We start from the raw sequence: 19,106 nt of genomic DNA, 5'->3' as shown, positions 1-19,106 counted from the left end.
CGGCGGGCGGCGGTCCTCTACTGCGCCGCCCCCCGCAGCTGTAAGGGGAAAGGGGGTCAGGCATCCCCCGGTCCCGGGCGAGGCCACCGCTCTCCGGCGCGGGGGAGGCCGCCCGCCCCGCCCCGCCCCGCCGGGCGCGAACCTGGCCGCACCCACTTCCACCGGGAGGCGCCCCGCCGCGGCGGGGGCTGACGTCACAAGGCACCCGGCTGCCCGCGCCCCGCGCCGCGCGCCCCGCGCCGGGACCCGCCGCCCTCTCGCCGCCGACACCCAGGCGCGCCCGCGCGCGTGCCTGTGCCCGTCCCCGCGCCCGTCCCCGCCCGCCAGCGCCGCTGAAGATGGCGAGCCCGGCGCCCCCGGAGCACGCCGAGCAGGGATGCCCGGCTGCCGCAGCCGCGGAGCAGGCGCCGCCGCCGCCCGGGGCTCCCTCTGAGGAGCAGCTGCAGGAAGCGCAGGAGGAAGGCGCGGCGGCGGCGGCGGCGGCGGGTGCAGGCCGGCAGGTGGACGAGGCCGCCGGCGGGGTGGCCGCCGCGGTGACCTGGCTGCTGGGGGAGCCCGTGCTGTGGCTGGGCTGCCGCGCCGACGAGCTCCTGAGCTGGAAGAGGCCGCTGCGCAGCCTGCTCGCCTTCGTCGGGGCCAACATGCTGTTCTGGTGAGAGCTCGGGGTGGGTGGGGATGCCCGGGGGGAGGGCAGGTGACCTTGGGGCGCCCGGGGGCGGGCAGAGGGGGTGCCGGGGCGGCCCGGGGGATGCACGCCGGACCCTGCGGAGGAAGGTCTCAGCCCTGGCCCTCTTTCTCGGCCACCTTTCTCAAACAGGTAGACACACACTTCAACTTTCCTCCAGATGCACTTCTCTGTAAACATTTGTCATCCTGTGTGTGTGTATCTCGTCTCTAAGGCTAGGTGACCGGCTGACTGGCCTGCACCTGGGCCGACAGGTGTGCCCAGAGTGCACTTGGCCTTTGCTTTCTGAAACATTCAGGTCTTGACCCGCTCACCCAAAATCAGCGGGACCAAATACACTTGAACTTGTATGCGTTCTTGCAACCAGAGCCGGCATATCTGGACCAGCTTAGGTACACGCTGGAGACTGAGCCTTCTCCATCAGCGACCTGAGATGGGCAATGAACGATTTGTTTTTCCATTCCCTGGAGGGTTGGGTTTACTGTCATTACTCCCTGATGAGAAAACAGGAGGCAAACAGGTGGATTCTGTCCATCACCCCGCCCCCAAGGTGTGTACAGTGTGGAAACCAGTCGTCTTTTTAGGTGAAGAGCAGAGAGAATACACAGGGACATTCTCTGAAAAGTCCCTGATCCACAAATTTTTCTCTTCGAAAAGCTCCCTTCACCCCTAAAGTCAGAGAAAGTGTCTGGCGCCTTCATGGAAGGCTGTGTGCCCTGTCATCTGTTACCAGCCTGATGGAGGGTGGAGCAAAGCCTTCTTTGTTTGCAACTGTGTCCTCCTAACAAGCATGACACGCACACACAGCCGAATAAGCAGAGCTTCAGCAACGGAGGCCTTGTTAACAGGACATAGATTTCTTAGCCTTAAAGTTAGGAAAGAACCTGACGACACATCCACAGCCTGCTGCTTTCTAGGTCAGCTCCTTTAACCTGGAGGTTTTTCTGCAGATCTGTGCTAGTCTTGGTCTTCTCTTGAAATGGGCTGTTTCTTATCAGGGCCCCTGAATATGAATTAACTTTACTTCGGGAATCTTAGCTATCAGTGTTTCTAGAGTTTATTCCATATTTCTCTAACCTATTAGGAAGTTACAGCGAGCACTCAAGCAAGGAGGGTACAGTATATGATGTTAGATGGGGCAACAGTCCAATAGTCTTAGGGCTTGGTCTCCCTCATTTACCAGTGAGGGACATGTTCTTAAAATTCTCTTAATTTTAAATTTTACTTATTAAAAATAGCAGCCTCACAGTTCAAACGTTTAAAGGTACAGAAGAATAAACACTTTGTAAATCTCTTTCCCAGGCCTGTCTCAGTTTCCTCCCAGAAAGCAACCAGTGTTACCAGTCTCTTGTGTATCTTTCCAGATAGTACATATTTCAGCAAATACACACTATTCTGTGCAAATTGTGGAATACTCTAAGGATTGTTTTTCTTCGTAGTGTAGTTTGGGGAGCACTTCCTTATTCTTTTTCAGCTGCATAGAATTCCATTGTATGGATGTCACCAATTAACCTGTCTTCTACTGATGGACTGTTTGTTTCCCAACTTTGGCTGTTACAGTGTTATAGCTAATGGCCAGAACGTGCATTATTCTGCATATGAACAAGCGTTCTGTAGGATGAATTCCCAGAAGTGGAATTGTTGGGTCAGAGAGGATGTGCACTTCTAAGTCTGCCTGTTTCTCTGTATATCCTTGCCAACAGCATCTTTATCAAACTTTTTAATTTGCAAATCTGACAGGTGAAAAAGGTATCACAGTACGGTTTTAATTTGCATTTCTCTGAGATTGAGCATTTTTCCTTATGTTCAAGAGCCATTATAATTATCTTTTCTTTGCATTGTCAGTTTACAAACAATTTGGGTCCGTATTTTTAGTTGAGCCATTGGACTTTTTCCTATTGATATGTAGGAGCTCTTTTCATATTAACTTTAGCCTCATTTCTGTAATATGAGTTGCAAGCATTTTTTGTATGATGTATTCTTAACAACATCTTTTGAAAAGGAAGATTTTTACATAAAATAATCGAAAGGCATATTTGATATTATTTGGGAGTGATGTCTTCCATCCATTTTTGTAAATAAGTCTGATGGGGAGGCAAACAATGGCCAGGCATTCAATCCAATCTGTTTTATTTCTTCTCTTGTTTGGAGGATCTACATTCCATGCATGTATTTTCTTTGACAGAAAGATAATAGTCCTGCTTTTTAAATTTGAAGTACTTGTTAATTGGGATTTCTGACCTATTTATTAATTTCACTAAAATGTTGTAGTTTCTCCCTGTTGTTGCTTCTGAGGTTAAAATGCTTTTCAAGGACTTTTTTCTCTAAATAGGGTACTTCTTATCAAGCAATCTTAAATTATGTGACACTCTTAACATTTTGTGTCCCAGGAACTCTTAAGCTCTGTAATGTTTATGAGAAAAACAAAAAGATCAATGTTAGAAACACGAGGAGCCCAAATCTTGTAAGCAGTAGTGACGACGTTTGCACTTTCCTTGATGTTATTTCATTTTTGTGGAAATTAACTTTTCAAATGCCCATTTTTGCTTGATTTAGTACCTGGTACCAGCAGATGTTTTCAGGATTTTGAGTTTGAGTTCAAAAGCTCTAACATTTATTACCTGCCCATTACCTGCAAGATTTTAGTGCTGTGCACTGAAAGGGCAAAACCTGAGACATGGCTGTGACAAATGGGTATAACTCGAGGCTGAATGGAGCAAGTGTGATAGAAGTCAGAGAAAAAATCATTTGTTTTGCTGCAGTTTGGGGGGAGGGGTGGCATCGTGGATTGAAGAGACTGTGGGGTCTTCATGGGGAGATCACATTTGAATCAGATTTGATGGACAGGAATGATCCGGGTAGATCTAGCATATGGTCAGCAGCATTCTAGTCCTAAGGAAATTGTACTTAATATTTCATCCAATGTATTTAACTGATGCAATGCCGCGTGAGTTGGTGGCAGGAAGTCGGGGAGTTGAGAGTGGTGGGTGTTCTGGAGGACATCTGGGGGCAGTGGTTGCCTCGAATGTCATGCTTTGTATTTGGACCTGTTTTATCTATAGGCAGTGGGACCCAAAAATGTTTTGTAAAAACATCCATGAATATTTTATTAGGCAAGTAAATTGTGGTACATTTGTTCCCCATCATAAAATAACATATAACAATGCAACTAAACTACAGTTGTACTCAATAGCACAGATGAATTTTACAAATGTGATTTGGGGCAGAGAAAGCACATAATAACATATGCGGAATGATTTGGATTTTTGAAAGTTTTTAAATGTACAAAACTAAACAGTATTAATTAGGGATTTGTAGACAGGAGATAAGAAAGACACTCTTATCTGTAAAATCAAGAGAGTGGTTATCCTTTGACACAACATTGTAAACTGACTATACTTCAATAAAAAATATATATGTATACAGAAAAAAGATTAAAGAAAAGTTATAAATGAATATTGAGCCCCAGTTTAAAAAAAAAGAAAAAGAGTGGTTATCTCTGTGAAGAGTGAGAAGATCACAGAGGGCACGTGGAAGGTTCTGGTGTTCAGTGTTCTGTTTTTTGACTTGGGTGGTGGTGGTTATGTGGTGTTCAAGTTATAATTATTTAAAAACTATGCATGTGTGTACATTCTTGGATGTATTTTATGAAAAATACTAAAATAATAATACTTTAAAAAACGGTGTTCACTTAGAGCCCAGAGGAGTTTGATAAAATATAGACCATGGAGCGCCTTTCTCAAGAAGCAGGGTTTCCACAGCCTGGAGTAGATGTGGGCAACAGTCTTGTAGTCTTAGGGCTGGGTCTCTCTCCTTTTACCAATAAGGGACATGTTTGAAATTGTTTTTCTTAATTTTGAATTTTATTTATTTAAAACAAATGGCTGATACCGAGTCACGGTTCAAAAGTTTAAAAGTATAAAGAGGAAATCAGTCCGGAGGTCTCTGCCCCACGCCTGTCCCTGGCTGCCCGCTTCCTCCCAGACGCAACCAGTGACACCAGTTCTAAGCGCATCATCAAATAGAACGAACCCAATGAAACAGAAAATGCCCATTTGCTTTTGTTTTTAAAGAACTAACTCCTTGCAGTCAATAATATGTACACACTCTTGAGTGAGCAGTCAAGTGCAAACACCCATGTAACCACAAAGACAGTCAAGATCTAGAACATTCCATCACTCCTAGAGATTTCTTTGAGTCCCTTTCCTGTCAGCCCCCGACCCCGCCCCGGGTTTGATGTGTTTCCCGTCACTATAGATTAGATTTGTCTTCCTTAAAGTCTCATATTAGTGAGACCGTATAACATGGTGTCTTCTGTGCCTGGCTCTGCTTTCCCGGCGTAAGGCTTTGGGACTCACCCCCGCTGGGCACATCGGTTCTTTGTTTCTCTTTGTTGTTGACTGGTCCACCGCTCTGGGGATCAACCACAATTGGTTTACTCGTTTACAGTTGTTTTTTTTCGGGTTGTTTTCAGGGTTGGCCATGATAAATGAAGCTACTGCAAAAATTCAGGCAGAAGTCTTAGTGTGCGGTGTCTGGTTTTGGTGAGCAGGGTGGCCAGCTCTGGCCGTGCTTTGTATGGCCACGTGGCAGTGGCCCTGGAGATGAGGGCCTGGACGAGAATGTCCCTCTTCTTAGTCTCCTTGCTGGTCACAGTACTGAAGCTGAATGCTGCATGCCGCCACCGCCCTCCCAGTGCACCCTGCTCTGCGGCCTAGGTGGCTGCTCTGATGTGCTTTAGTTTTGAACCCACAGTCGGAGAGCAGGCCTTTCTCCTCGGAGCACCTGGTGCTGCGTGAGGACGCTGCCTTCTTTCCATTCGTGTAAAGAGTTCAACTGCCAGGAAGTGATTCGCCCGAGATGGTGACACAGGGGCCTGCCTGGCGGGAGACCGTGGGCTTTGTGGCTTTTGCTGTGTCCCAGGCTGGGCACTCACGCAGTCTGGAATGCCCTGGACCCACTGGGGGTCCGCTAGAGTGGGTTTAGAAAGCTGCAGGGCCCGGCTCCCGCTTGGTGTCCAGAGCCCCTTCTCTGCATCGCTGATGGGTTCGGCCAGCTTGCTTTAGCGCAGCGCCCCGCAAAGAGCGGTCTCATCACGGCCAGCACCTGGGTGCTTGTTGGTGGGCTCCACCCTCCACCCTCCACCTACAAGAATCCCTAGAGGTGTGGGCTCAACATCTGAATTTTCTCCAACTCCCCAGGTGACTCAAATTTGAGAACTGCTGCGTTTGAGCACTTTCTGTGATCACGAGCTCTCCTCTCCAGAAGGCAGCCTTCCCATTGCTGGACAACCCTGACTAGTGAATATTTTCCTTGCACTGACTTAAGCACACCTTTTGGTTGTCTGTGCAGCTGCCCAAGATCTGGGCTCCCTCCATAGGATGATCCTTTGTCTGTTTCAAGATTCGTTCTGTCCCCATTTTTACTGAGTCTTCTTGTCCCCGGCTGAGAAGTTCTGGGCTCCCTCCACTCACCATTTTCCGGACTCTTCTGGACATGCTTCAGTTTATCTTTATTCCTCCTCGAATGCAGCCTTATGAGATGGTCTGACCAGAGTGTGTTTGCCCTGTCGTCCTGGACTGCATCCTTCTATTCACATGGCCTGACGTAGAATTTCTGTATTCTTGATAGTAACTCCTTTGGCAGCCACTACTGTTAATGATTGCTACCTTCATTAAACTATACCTGTGTATATAACTGTATATGCAGGTTTAGTCAAACTGTAACTACTAAAATTATTAAGGATGTTGGCATTTGGCACCTCATTTAAATCTTACAGCAGCCAGTGAGGCAGGTGTTCCCTTTGAACACAAGAGGAAACAGTCCCATAGAAGTTAAATGAATTATCAAAGATGACTCTGACCTGTTCAATAGGATGCTTGCAGTGATGGAAACACTGCACGTGTGTGCTGTCTGGTGTGGTAACAACTAGCCTGTCGCGGCTCTTGAGCTTATGAGGTGAGGCTAGTGTGACTCAGGAACTGTATTTTTAATTTTATTGAATTTAAACTTCAGTTTAAACAGCTACATGTAGTTAGTGGCTACTGTATTTGATAGCACAGTGCTAACCTGGGTCACAGGCCTGGGCCGTGAGCCACATCCTCTTTCCCCAAATTCAGTGTTTCTTTCTTTCTTTTTTTTTTTTTTCAAACTTGATCATTCTAAAGAATAATAGAAGACAGATGTGGGAACCAACAATTAGGGCTTACATTTTCCAATATTACAGAATCTCACTTAATGATTTCACCAGAAAATAATGATGGTGGGAGAGGGCTGTTTCCGAGTTGAGAGGGGTCTTTTGCAGGCTGTTAGCCTGTTCAGCTCACGTTCCCCACCTGATCTCAGCTCCATCTGGGCCTCAGGAGCCGTGGCTGAGTGTCTGCTTCAGGCCCACGTGGTGCTGGGCCCAGCTGGTAGACCAGAAGTCCCAGGTCTGTGCTTATCTCTCAGACCTTAACACTCTGCTTTGGGAGACATGGCTGGTTCAGCAAACTGATTCAAACAACACACCAGACTTCCAAATTGTGTGCCGCATTCTGCAGGGCTTTGCAGGTTAGGAATAGTGAGTATCAGGTGGGTTGGGAATAGTTGGTGAAAGCTCTGTGCAACTTACTGAATAGGCCTGAAAGAGAAGGTGTGGCTGTAAAAGCAAAGTTAGCAGTGAGGGCTTCCCATATCAGACAAACCCAAGAAAATGGGGGCTGAGCACTGGGTGTGGTCAGCTTGGGGAGACTCGCCTGCCTCATGCTGAGTGGGAACGAGGAGTGTAGGACGGGGAGTGGGGACTATGGATGATTATTCTTGGATGCCTGGAACCAGCGTGGAATCTGAAACATTGCAGATGCTCAGAAAAGGTTTTGTGAACTGGGCTGGACTAGAGGCTACTCCCCTAGCCTGGGTTGGGTAGGGCTGGTTTAGAAAGATCTTGCAAAATAGAAAGGCTTCACTTCATTCAAAATAGTTGTGGGCAATGTTTATACTCAGCAAACGTTTCTTGCGTGGTGGCCTCGTGTTCATTCTGAGACACAGGAAATCTTTCACGAGTCCCCACGGAAGGCTGTTCTCTACCCCTTAGCACCAGAAACTGCGGGTTGAAGACCTAAGAAACAGGGCAGTTTTTAACAGATTAATGCTTATTCTAGAAACCCATCAGGTTTTCTTCTCTAGTGTGATAACCACAAAGCTCAACTTCAGTGATTTTGCACGATTTTATGGCCACATTATTTGAGTAATAACTTTTCCTTAAAGTCTCTTTGCTACTCTTATTTTTTTCCTTTTTATCCTGTTGTGCATGAATGTTTTTAAGTTGCCTGATTGATCCAAATGAGTACAAATAAATGAGGTGTATCATTACTAGCTGCTGGGAATACAGCGATGACTAAGACACATTCTGATCCCTGGTGAGAGGGACAGATTAGTAAGCAAATAATTCTAAGGTTATGCTGTGAGCACTAAATTATCACAGATGGGCCAAGATGAACCAATAGGATTTCCTTAGGCAGGAAACAGGGATATAGAGATTGGGGAAAGACAGGATGATCAGTATGTAAAAAGAGGAAAAGAACTAATATGTATTGAGTAGCTATTATGTGCTAGGTGCACAGCTAACTCACGGAAACTTGAACAGAGTACACAGTAGTGCTCATAAATATTCATTTGTATAGATGGAGAAATAGAGGGGGAGGGGCAGGATGAGATGGGAGGGGTGGGGCAGGGGGTTTTATGTGCTGGAAGGAGTAGCCACAAGTGAGGTTGGAAAGAAACTTTGGGGCCAATTTCTGAAGAATTTACTATTGGACTGTGCTAAGGAATTTGGACTGTATCAAATAAGCAGTCTTTATTACCCTTATATAAGTGCCATCTTTTTAATGTGTTGTTGGATTCTGTTTGCTAATATTTTGTTGAGAATTTACAACAACATGGACGGACCTGGAGGTCGTCGTACTAAATGAAGGAAGCCAGAAAGAGAAGGAAAAATACCATACGATATCACTTATATGTGGAATCTAAAAGAAAGAGAACATAAATGAACTTATTTACAAGACAGAGACAGACTCACAGACATAGAAAACAAACTTATGGTTACCAGGGGGAAAAGGGGTGGGGAGGGATAAATTGGCAGTTCTGGGTTTGTAAGTACACACTACTATATATAAAGCAGATAAACAACAAGGTCCTACTGTATAGCGCTGGGAACTATATTTAATACCATGTAATAACCTATAATGAAAAAGAATATGAAAAGGAATACATATATATATATATAAATGAATGAGTGCATGAGTCACTGTGCTGTCCACCAGAAATTAACCCATTGTAAACTGACTGTACTTCAATTCAAAAGAAAATAAGTGCCGTTATATTAGTCCCTTTCTTCCAAGACCTCCATTCAAAAATTCAACAAATATTTATTGTCTACTGCGTGGCCAACACTGTTCTTGGTGCTAAAGATGTAATGATGGACAAGAAAGAGTAAGATCCCTTTCTCATGGAGGTTATATTCTCATTGTGGGAGTGGTGAAACAAAGACAACAAACACGTACACATGGTAGGAGAAGCTGGGTGCTTTGGAGAAGACTCAGGCAGGGACAAGAGACAGGGAGGGGCAAGGAGGTGCTGTTTTTTGGGGTGGTCAGTACTGGCCTCTCAAAGGACTGACTATGAGCTGATGCCTGAAGAATAAGATAGGGAATGATCCAAGCAGCTACCTCCGAAGTGGAATGTTCCAGGCTGAGGGAACAGGATGTGCAAAGGCCCTGGGGTGAGTGGGCTTGGGGTGTTTGCAGAACAGCATGGAGTCCAGTGTGGCAGGGGCTGGGTGAACAAGGGGGGAACACCATTACTTTTAGCTTAGAACTCCATGCAGTGAGTGTGCCAAATTCTGCTTGTTGGCTTTCCCTCAGCCCCCTGGATAGATTAGGGGAGCGAGAGCTTGGGGCCAGAGACAGAGCAGGACGCCTTTGCAGGAGCACGTGGTGGTGAGGAGAAGCATTGGGGTAGGGAGACTGTGGAGGTAAAATTGAGAGGATTGAGTAATTTCTTGGGTGGAGGAGAGTGAGAGGTGGGGGAATGACTCAGCTTCCGAGAGTGAATGACAGGTGTCTGGTATTAACCAATATGAGGGCCACTGGGGTTACAGCAGGTTGGGGCAGTGGGGGAGGAGAGTGATATGGCAATTTTGGCCGGGGGGTATGCTGAACCCATGGGCCGTCAGCTGAAGTTATAAGTCTCTGCAGGGTTGGGTATATGGGCCGAGGCTCAGGGGATGGGTTGGAGTGAAGTGCGGATTTGGGTGTGTTGGAGATGCAGGCTTTAGGGTGGTGAAGTTCCCGAGGGAGCCTTGCTGAGTCTTGTGAGAGCAGAGCCTAGGGAGAGTGTTGAGGGAGCTGACATTACCAAGGTGGGCAACCAAAAGCACCTTTGGCAGGGAGTCAGAGCACGGCGAATCCCAGAGGGCGGTGTTCCTGAGGGCCAAGCGCAGACACGACCAGCAGATGCTCCTTCCTGGCCTTTGTGAGAGCGGTGTCTGCAGGGCTGGCTTTCCCAGCCACTCCAGAAGCGGGTTCTCCGCTGTAGGGAGGGTATAGCTCAGTGGTAGAGTACGTGCTTAGCAATCAAGGTCCTGGGTTCAATCCCCAGTCCCTCCATCAAACAAAAAATAAATAAATAAGCTAGTTACCTTCCTACCCCACCCCCACCAAAAACCAAACCAAAACAAAAGAGGGACGCTCCCTTCCTTCCAGCCCATCACCGCCTCCTTCCGCTATAGCAGCATAACTCAGGCTCCATGGAGGACCAGACTCCCCACCCTGTCCTCCTGGGCCCCTCTGGGACTTGGTCTTCAGGCCAGCTCCTGACTTGGCCAGTGGGAGTTCAAGCAGTTTAGGAAATACCTGGCCGATTTTGAATGTCAGAAGCTGCATTTTAGTTGTTTCTGTGTGCGCTCCTTCTGTACAATCCCAGGCCGTTCTCTGCACCCCAACCCCACCGTGCAGATGCCTGGGTGGGTCCTGGGAGGATGGGCTCCTCTGACACCTGAGGGCCGGGGAGAAAGGTGGGTGCGCCTGGAGGACAAGTGGCCAGGAGTCACCTGCCCATGGAGGTGTATTTCCCTTAGAAGGGGGAGGATGATCTCCTGAGACTGGGGAGGCCGCGGGAGGACGAGGCAGGCTGTTGCTTTCTTGGGGAAGAGGGTCAGGAAATCACAAATGTCTGGGGGGAAACGCTCTGTTACGTTGTATTCTTGGGTTTATGTTTGGCTATTTCTTCAGTGAATACATCTGTGTCAGGGTCCCATGCTTACAGCTTTGTCTTCATAGACCAGTTATTTTTCAAGATGCATATTTTTATGGAATAGTATCACATTTAGTACTATGGTCTGCCCCCCCCCAAACTGTATGAGTTTAACAGTAAATATTTTGGGGGAAGCTTCCCATTTGCTAAAGAAGCGAGATCACATGTGTCCATGTTTCCACATGTCATTACAGACATGCTTTTGGAAGCATACAGCTCGTAGGTGTTTCCAGGGTTCTTTGTTCTCTGCTGCTTTCAGTTTATTTGGGAAGGAAGTATTTTTGTCTCGGGGATGAAGGCAGCCCTCCCTAAGTGAAAACAGGTTAAGTGAGTTGGGGCCACTTGCGTGCTCCGGATGGCATCTTAGAACCGGAGAAAGAGCTGGAATCCACGGGGCAAAGGACCTCCGTCCTTGCCACACGTGGGCTGAACCTTCCACTGGAGAGAGACACTCAGATGACACAGAGCTCACCCACGCTGTGGCCATGTGGGCCCCCTGGGTTTCTAGATAAACTGTGTTGGCTGTCAAATATAACAGGCCAATCCTCTTTTGACAAATTTTGGGGCACACTTCCTGTGATTTCATTTCGTGATTCCTGCAGTGACCGCTGTTTTAACAATGACTGTTTATTGGGCTCCTGCTTTGCTGGGCACTCGAGGGAGTTATTATGTGGTTCTCACACACCCAGTGGGGATTGTTGCCCCCATTGTGCAGAGGGGGCTATTGAGGCTCAGGGTGATTGAGTCACTTGCCCCCAGATGACAGGTTGTGGCAGAGCTGGGCCAGGCCCCTGTATGTCCTTCCCCCAGGAAACTAGACTCTCCTGCAGAGGGAGGTTGCACCATAGAATGAGAGCGTGATTTTATAGGACTTAGCCCCTCGGTCTTCTGGAGGACAAAGTTAATTTACTTCTCAAATTAAAACATCTGCTGCCTCCCACATAGCTGGATAGAGCTGCTTTGTTTTATTGAATTTAATATATAATATATATAATATATTCAAATAACAAAAATAGTGATTATATTTTCTTTTATTGTGAAAAGAAGTTAATTTTTACAAGTCAGATTTCGACCCCAGCCACAGCTCTGCCCTGCCGCCGGTGTTTGCCGTTGTAGGCGTTAGTGACCAAAGCTGGGTGTGCGTTTCTCCGAGCTGTCAAGCGGTCCCACTTCATCATAGCTCAGTTCCCTTTGTGTCGGCCCTTTTGACATGGGATGGCTCTTTCTCTTCGGTTAAAATGCCATGTGGACTCTTGCCCATTGTGCTGGCTGCCAGCTCGCTCGCTGGTGTAGAACAGTGTGTACCTGAAAGAAGTGTAGCTTGGATGTGAGCCTGGGTCAATTTAGCATCTGGGAAAATGACATCTCGTTTTGAAGGAGCACTTCTGCCCTTCCCTGGGTGGGGTTGGGCTGTTGGGCTGGCCCAGATGGTGGTGTCTTTATGGAAGGCGCACAGGAGGGTGTCAGGAGAGCCCAGACCATCCTGCCCCTCTTCTGGCTCATTGCTAAAGCCATCCAGCCCTGTTTGCAGCTTTTTCTGGCCTCTTGAGGCCCCTCCTTCCACCTCCAGGCTCTGTCTCTTCGCATCGTCTCCTCCAAGGCCCCTTTGCTGCCGTCAGTCTCACAGGCACCTCCTTAGTGGGGTCGTCCCCCACCCGCCCACAGTGGGTCCTGTGCATCAATTTCAGTTTCAGATCTGCCTGTATCTTTCATGGCACCTTGTACAATTTGAAGATATTTTACTTTTCTGCCTGTTTGTTTTCCTCATTCTTAGAACTTACTAAAACTTTGTTGCATACCACTTTGGTCAAAGAAAAAAATGAAGCTACGACTGCAGAATGTATAGTACATAATGTGGAGAACACTATACATGAAAATAAAACATCGCCTTTCTCTTCTCTCTCCCTTAGATCAGTGAATTCTGCCAGACTTTTAATGAAAACAGAGCAGTCTCTTATCCCACGTCTCCCCGCTTCCCAGTCCTGTTTCTCAGGGCAGCTGTTGTTAAACTTTCTGCTTATGGCTCTGTTTAAGCTTTTCTGAATAATATCCTTAAAGTGCCTTTTTTTACATTTATTTTACATTTACATTCTTAAAGTTTTTTGAGGTATAACTGACATGTATTGGTTTCAGGTGTGCAACAGAGTGACGGTATCTGTAGATACTGCAGAATGATCACCCCAATAAATCTAGTCAACACCCATTGCCACACATGATTGCAAAATTTTTTAAAATGCCGCTTCTTGATTTAGCAATCATCATTTTTTCCCGCCCATCCAATTCACATTACACATCCTTCTCCTCCTCTGTCTGCTCTAATGCTGTCACAATTTGGGGTTCAGTCATGAAGTAAGCATCGTTCATCCAGGAGCTAAGGAGGGTCCCACGTTTACAGTCCCTTTCTTGTACAGCTCTTTTTTGCTGTTACTCTTAGCATTTTTTTCTATTTGATCTTTTTAACTCTAGCATTTCTGGAAAGCTCCTTTCAATAAAGGTCAAACCTGTCAGGCCCACATTTCAGTGTCTCTCTTTCCCCGGGAGCCATCCCTCTTGGAGTCCTCACCCCCTTGTTCTGGTCTAGTGTGATTGTCCCCTGGGCCTGCCATCCCCGCAGAACGCCTGCGTCGTCATCCCTCTCCCGGGTGTGGGGGCCTCGGTCCCTGGACCCCTGCTGAGAACGGGGTCAGGAAAGTCAGCTGCCTGAACAGGGAGCTCCCCCGTTTCTCCTCCTGGAGATGATTCGCGATGGTTTAAGGTTTTCCTGTGTTTGCTCTACGGCTGTCACATCTGCCTGCTCTCTCTGTTACTGGACTCTCTCGGTGAACTCTTCCGTCTTGAGAGAGCACAGCCGCCAGCGCTGGGAGAGTGCAGAGGAAGTACATGTTTTGAGAACTTGGGTGCAGAAAATATCTTTATCCCACCCTGCCAGTTGATTGCTGGCTTGGCTTGGTTTAGAATTCTGGGCTGGGAGTAATTTTCCCTTGAATTTTGAAGCCTCACCCTCCTTTCTCGCTTGCTTCCAGCGCTGCCTTTGAGCAGATGGCTATCCTCCCAGTGCCCAGTCTCTTGTGGATGGTCTGTAGTTGGTCCAGCTATTGGTTTATGACTGCCAGTACTTAGGTGAGGAGTCGGCCTGTCTGCTGTGTCATTATAGCTCGCGCTTTAGATCTTCAGGGCAAGCTTGAAGCATTTCTTTTTGCCTTGCTTGCCTACTTGCCCGGTAAAAGCTGCCTGTGACTCTGGTGGTCCATTCTCTAGGTGGGTGGAACTGAACACAGGGCTTCCGCGTGCCTCCACGGGGTACTTGCACAGACAGGTGCGTGAGTGGCACCCCCAGGAATCGTGCAGGGAGGCTGCCCTGGCTGGCTCCCATGGGCTTGGCTGAGTCGTGCCCTGTGGGGTGGGTGGCAGGCCCGGCAGCTGACCTGCCTGTGCGGGAACTTGCAATCCTAGGCTGGGCTGGGCTTAATTGAACTGAAAGGCCGAGAGAATTCATTCCTTGACCTCATTAGCACAGTGCTCAGAACGAATAGTGTCCTGACTTGTCACAGGCCAGGATGCATCGTGTCAGGAGTGTCACTGTTTACATTCTAGGTCTGGTTTGGAGCTGAATGCTACGTAGGTGCTGCTGTCAGCTGGTCGGCTTCCAAAAAGCCACACTGGCACTTTTGTTTGTTTTGCTGATCTGCGTGGCACTGAGCCCCTGGATGGGCATCCAGACCAGCAGGTGTCAGCCATAGCATGAATCTGTGAAAGTCACCGAGGACCCTAACAGTAAAAGGAAAATCATCTAGGACCCCGAGCTTCCTGGTTCTTTGGAGGTCCTGATCTGCTTTCAGTACTTCAAACAGCTGGTGAAGAGGTTTATCTCTGTGTTCAAGTTGCACTAGGTCTGACCGAGTCCGCCGTGCTGTTTATTTTGTTAGCAGCTAAAACCTTTCCTGTTGATGGTGGATGAAGCAAAAGGCTGGGAATCTTCACTCCAGTTTAACCACTTCGTTTTGTAGATGAAGAAGCTGCGTCCCAAGGCCCCACAGTGAGCTGGTGACAACGCAGCCCCTTTAAAAGCTGCACAGCGCCCAGCGTCAGAGCAGTGAGCACGGGGAGGCTTAGGAAGGCGGAGTCATGGTCTTCCCGAGGGCAGGCTCGCCCCGCGTATTTTACAGGCCTGCATGGAGACACTACTGAGTTGATCTAACCAAGTCTTTGGGGATCTTGAGGGTCTAGATCTCTCCAGGAATTGCCAGGCCCCTCAGAAACTGCTAGCTCACTTTGAGCTTCAGGCATGTGCTCCAGACTGCACTCTCCCTTCTTCTTCTTTTTTTTTTTTCATTGAAGTATAGTCAGTTTACAATGTTGTGTTAGTTTCTGGTGTACAGTATAGTGATTCAGTGATACATACATATATATATTCCTATTCATATTCTTTTTCATTATAGGCAATTATAAGATATTGAATATAGTTCCCTGTGCTCCACAGTAGGACCTTGTTGTTTGTCTATTTTATATATAGCAGTTAGTATCTGCAAATCCCAAACTCCCAATTTATCCCTTCCCACCCCGTTCCCCCACTGGTAACCATAAGTTTGTTTTCTATATCTGTGAGTCTGTTCCTGTTTTGTAAATAAGTTCATTTGAGTCATTTTTTTTAGAGTCCATATATAAGTGATATCATAGGATATTTTTCTTTCTCTTTCTGGCTTATTTCACATAGTATGACGATCTCCAGGTCCATCCATGTTGCTGCAAATGGCACCATTTTATTGTATTTTTTATGGCTGAATAGTATTCCATTGTATACCTATATGACAACTTCTTTATCCAGTCATCTGTCAATGGACATTTAGGTTGTTTCCATGTCTTGGCTATTGTAAATAGTGCTGCTTTGAACACTGGGGTGCATGTATCTTTTTGAATTTGAGCTTTCTCCAGATATATGCCCAGGAGTGGGATTGTTGGATCATAGGGTAACTCTAGTTTTAGTTTTTATGGAATCTCCATATGCTTTTCATTATGGCTGCACCAAACTGCATTCTTACCAGCAGGGCAGGAGGGTTCCCTTTTCTCCACACCCTCTCCAGCATTTATCATTTGTGGACTTTTTAATGATGGCCATTCTTCTTACCTTCTGTCAAATGAACCAGAGGTTGTAACAGTCGCTTTGACAAAAGGAGACTTTCTCCCACTCTCAGGAGTAATAGCTTATGTTTGACCACATCTACTCAAAACAAGATGTTTACCATCCAACTTACAGAACACCACCTTCTTTCAAACAATGAGAGTAACTCCATCCTGGGAGACCTTTCATAGGGAGAATTCTTGTCACTTGGAAATGCATTCATTATTAAAAGGAAATATTTTTATATGCTCCTGAACTACAGATTGATAAGTTTGCTAAAATACCACCAAGACCTGTTAAAATAACATCCACATGGTCACTTTAATAGTTACATTTGTTATCAAACACAGCTTAAGGGCTCTTTCGCTGTTAATAAACTTTTTTGGAAGGAGCTGTTGACTTCGTCTCTTCCAGCTCGCCTGTCGCTGGTACGTGTAACACAGGGTGTTCACAAACTAAAAACATGCAGGCACCCAGTGTTTAAAAGAATTCAGGCTTTCATGGGAAATAAAGTGTAAAAGTAAGACCAAAGCTATCCAAACAGCAGGGTTTAGAACAGGGGACCACAGCTGCTGCAGACTTGTCCAGCCCCAGTCCCCTGAGAGGGGAATGTCACCAGGAGTCAGAAGAGGGCCTTGTGGACTCTCATTTTGGGCTCAGTTGCTCTTGAGTTGCATAAAATCCAAATCCATCTTTGTGAGTGGAGGAAATGGCTCATAAGCTGGAGGAAGGGACGTTATCTGAAATTCCTCCTGCGGTTCAATTCCCGTACTGTGAATAGGTATATCTTGGGGTATTGACTGTCGTGTGGAAACCTTACTTCATCTATTGACTCATCTTTTTAGAAATGAATATATATTTTCTTGGTACATGTACATTTTATGAATTTTACTTCCACATACCACTGGGGTAAATTAAAAACAACAGTTTGCCTTGTTATGTCGTGTGTAATGTCAGAAAGTTTTAGTGAGGGACTTTAACCAGTTTACTATCATAGTTTATGAAAAAGTGGTACCTATAAACTTTTAACCATTTTCTTATAAATGATATCTAAATATTTAAAGATATTTACAATAGAGTTTCACTTTTGGCTCAAATTCTAAGTTCATTAGAATAGATTAAAACAAATATAATCCAGTGGAAATGGAACACATGATCTGTAAACTGCTCTCCTGTTTCTTTAACCCACATGTGTTAGTGAATGCTAGCTTTCATTTATCAAAGTGGAAACCGATAATTTCCATTAGAAATTATGACTTTTAATAACATCACTGAAGATTTCAGCTCTAATGTTGCCCCTAGGAGCTCGGCTGGTGCAGACAGGTGTAGGTCTTAAGGCTTTGTGAGCCCGTGATTGCTTGCCACGTGCCTGCGGCGTTCAAAAGCGTGGCTGTTAACAAAAGAACCCTTCTTGGGTATCGTCCCCGGAATATCAGTGATGATCTTTGGCTTCTAGTTAGAGGGACTCCCAGATGTCTAGAAAGAAGCCCAGGCACATATTGGCTGTGGGTGTGAACATGGTGGCTTAGACCTGAACCACCCTCCGGGGATGAGGCGCCTGCATTGGCCAGAGCACCATCCTCCTTGACCTGATTAACCACATCATTGCAACAGGGCTTTATTTAGCACAGTGGCAAGTTCGGAGAGCCAGACTGACTTCCCTCAAAGAGATACAAATTAACCTAAGCCAAGGTCCAAGGGCCATCCATGTTATGAGAAGTTTTTGCTTCTCAAAAGTTCTCCAAAAACTATAGACATTTTCATGCTCCCCACGTGTGTGTGATTTTTTTCCGTTTTGGCAAGCTGTTGCTGTTCTGATAGTGTGCTGTAGGGAGCTCATGATTAAGGAGTACGTTAATTACATGCATGATTATTTAATTACATTAATTGACTCATTCATCCAACAAATATGGAATGAGCAACAATCAAAGACGCATTTATCCAGCACCTGCAATTGGCCAGGTAGTGACCTCACGTGGAGCTTACGATTTGGCGTCAGGAGGAGCAAATGAGAAACAAATGAACACACCAACGAATATACAAGTAGGAATCAAGGTTAGTGCTGGGAAAGCAGTGGGGTGACAAGTCTGATCACTGCTGGCCAAGGAGACTGGTTTTCAGGGCTATGTGGTTACTGAGTGTGCCCACTGTCCCCGGGACATTGTCTTGACTCACTCTTGTGCCTTTGCCAAGCTTTTCAAAAAAATGCCTTTTGCCAAGGAACCCCCATTCTCCTTTATCAGAATAGCCAGATTCGAAGTTCTGATGTAGACGCCTGCAGAGTTGGGGTCACTTTTAAAAGACCTGTTAACAGGTAACTGAGGAACTGAAGACATGTCTCTGTCATCTGTAAGCAGTTTTACCTTGAAGTCCCTTCTCATCTGATTGAAATGTGGATCCTCCTCTGTCCAAGACTCCCTGTGCTTGTTGACTGGTTTGTGGTTGAGGCATTTTCTTTTATTGTTGATGTTCAGCCTTGAATGTAATAAACACAGAAGTTGAGTGGCGCATTGGGGGCGCTTAATGAGGAACTGTCCCCTCCGCTCATTACATCTGCTGTTACCCTGTCCCTTGTTCCCTGCACTGTTTTTCACGGGTGTCGCCTGTTGTTTGGAGAGTTAGTTTGGCCCTGAAACTCTCGGGTGGGATTCCCAGGAGGACGTGTGTTTTCCGTTGGAGGCTGGTTAGGGCCGCGCAGTGGGGGGATGGCTTTGTCTCCCTTGTTTAATTAGAGCGTCGTCGGGCTGTCCCTGCCACCGTGCTGGGTGCCCGCAGGGGCAGGGGAGTGGGCAGACCGGCGGGCGAAGCCGGCACCTTCTAGCTACCCACGAGATTTCACAGCGTGGGTGATCACCGGGCTGTGCTTGGCTCCTCCCTGTAACACTTCCAATCACCTGGCTTCCTGTCTTAGAGCTCCTTTTTGGCAAACAGTGAAAAGCATTAAAAACAAATAGACACCCTCCGAGGTTCACCTTTCACAGATCATCGCTGCGGCTCTCAGAGGGAGCT

At 46.8% G+C, this 19,106-nt stretch overlaps 1 protein-coding gene across 1 annotated transcript in view; it reads left to right on the top strand.

Annotated features, from left to right (window-relative positions):
* The first annotated feature begins 160 nt into the window (after nucleotides 1–160).
* RETREG1 (reticulophagy regulator 1) overlaps nucleotides 161–19,106 on the top strand; it is a 121,843-nt gene continuing 102,897 nt past the window's right edge. Inside the window, exon 1 of the mRNA XM_032470321.1 lies at nucleotides 161–652. Within this exon, the coding sequence (XP_032326212.1) occupies nucleotides 339–652 (314 nt within the window). The 5' untranslated portion in view covers nucleotides 161–338. The remainder of the gene's footprint in view (nucleotides 653–19,106) is intronic.

Source organism: Camelus ferus, chromosome 3, assembly GCF_009834535.1.
Source record: "Camelus ferus isolate YT-003-E chromosome 3, BCGSAC_Cfer_1.0, whole genome shotgun sequence".
In the NCBI taxonomy this organism is placed as follows: domain Eukaryota; kingdom Metazoa; phylum Chordata; class Mammalia; order Artiodactyla; family Camelidae; genus Camelus; species Camelus ferus.
Note: the sequence above shows the minus strand (reverse complement) of the source record. Positions and strands in the feature narration are given on the sequence as shown.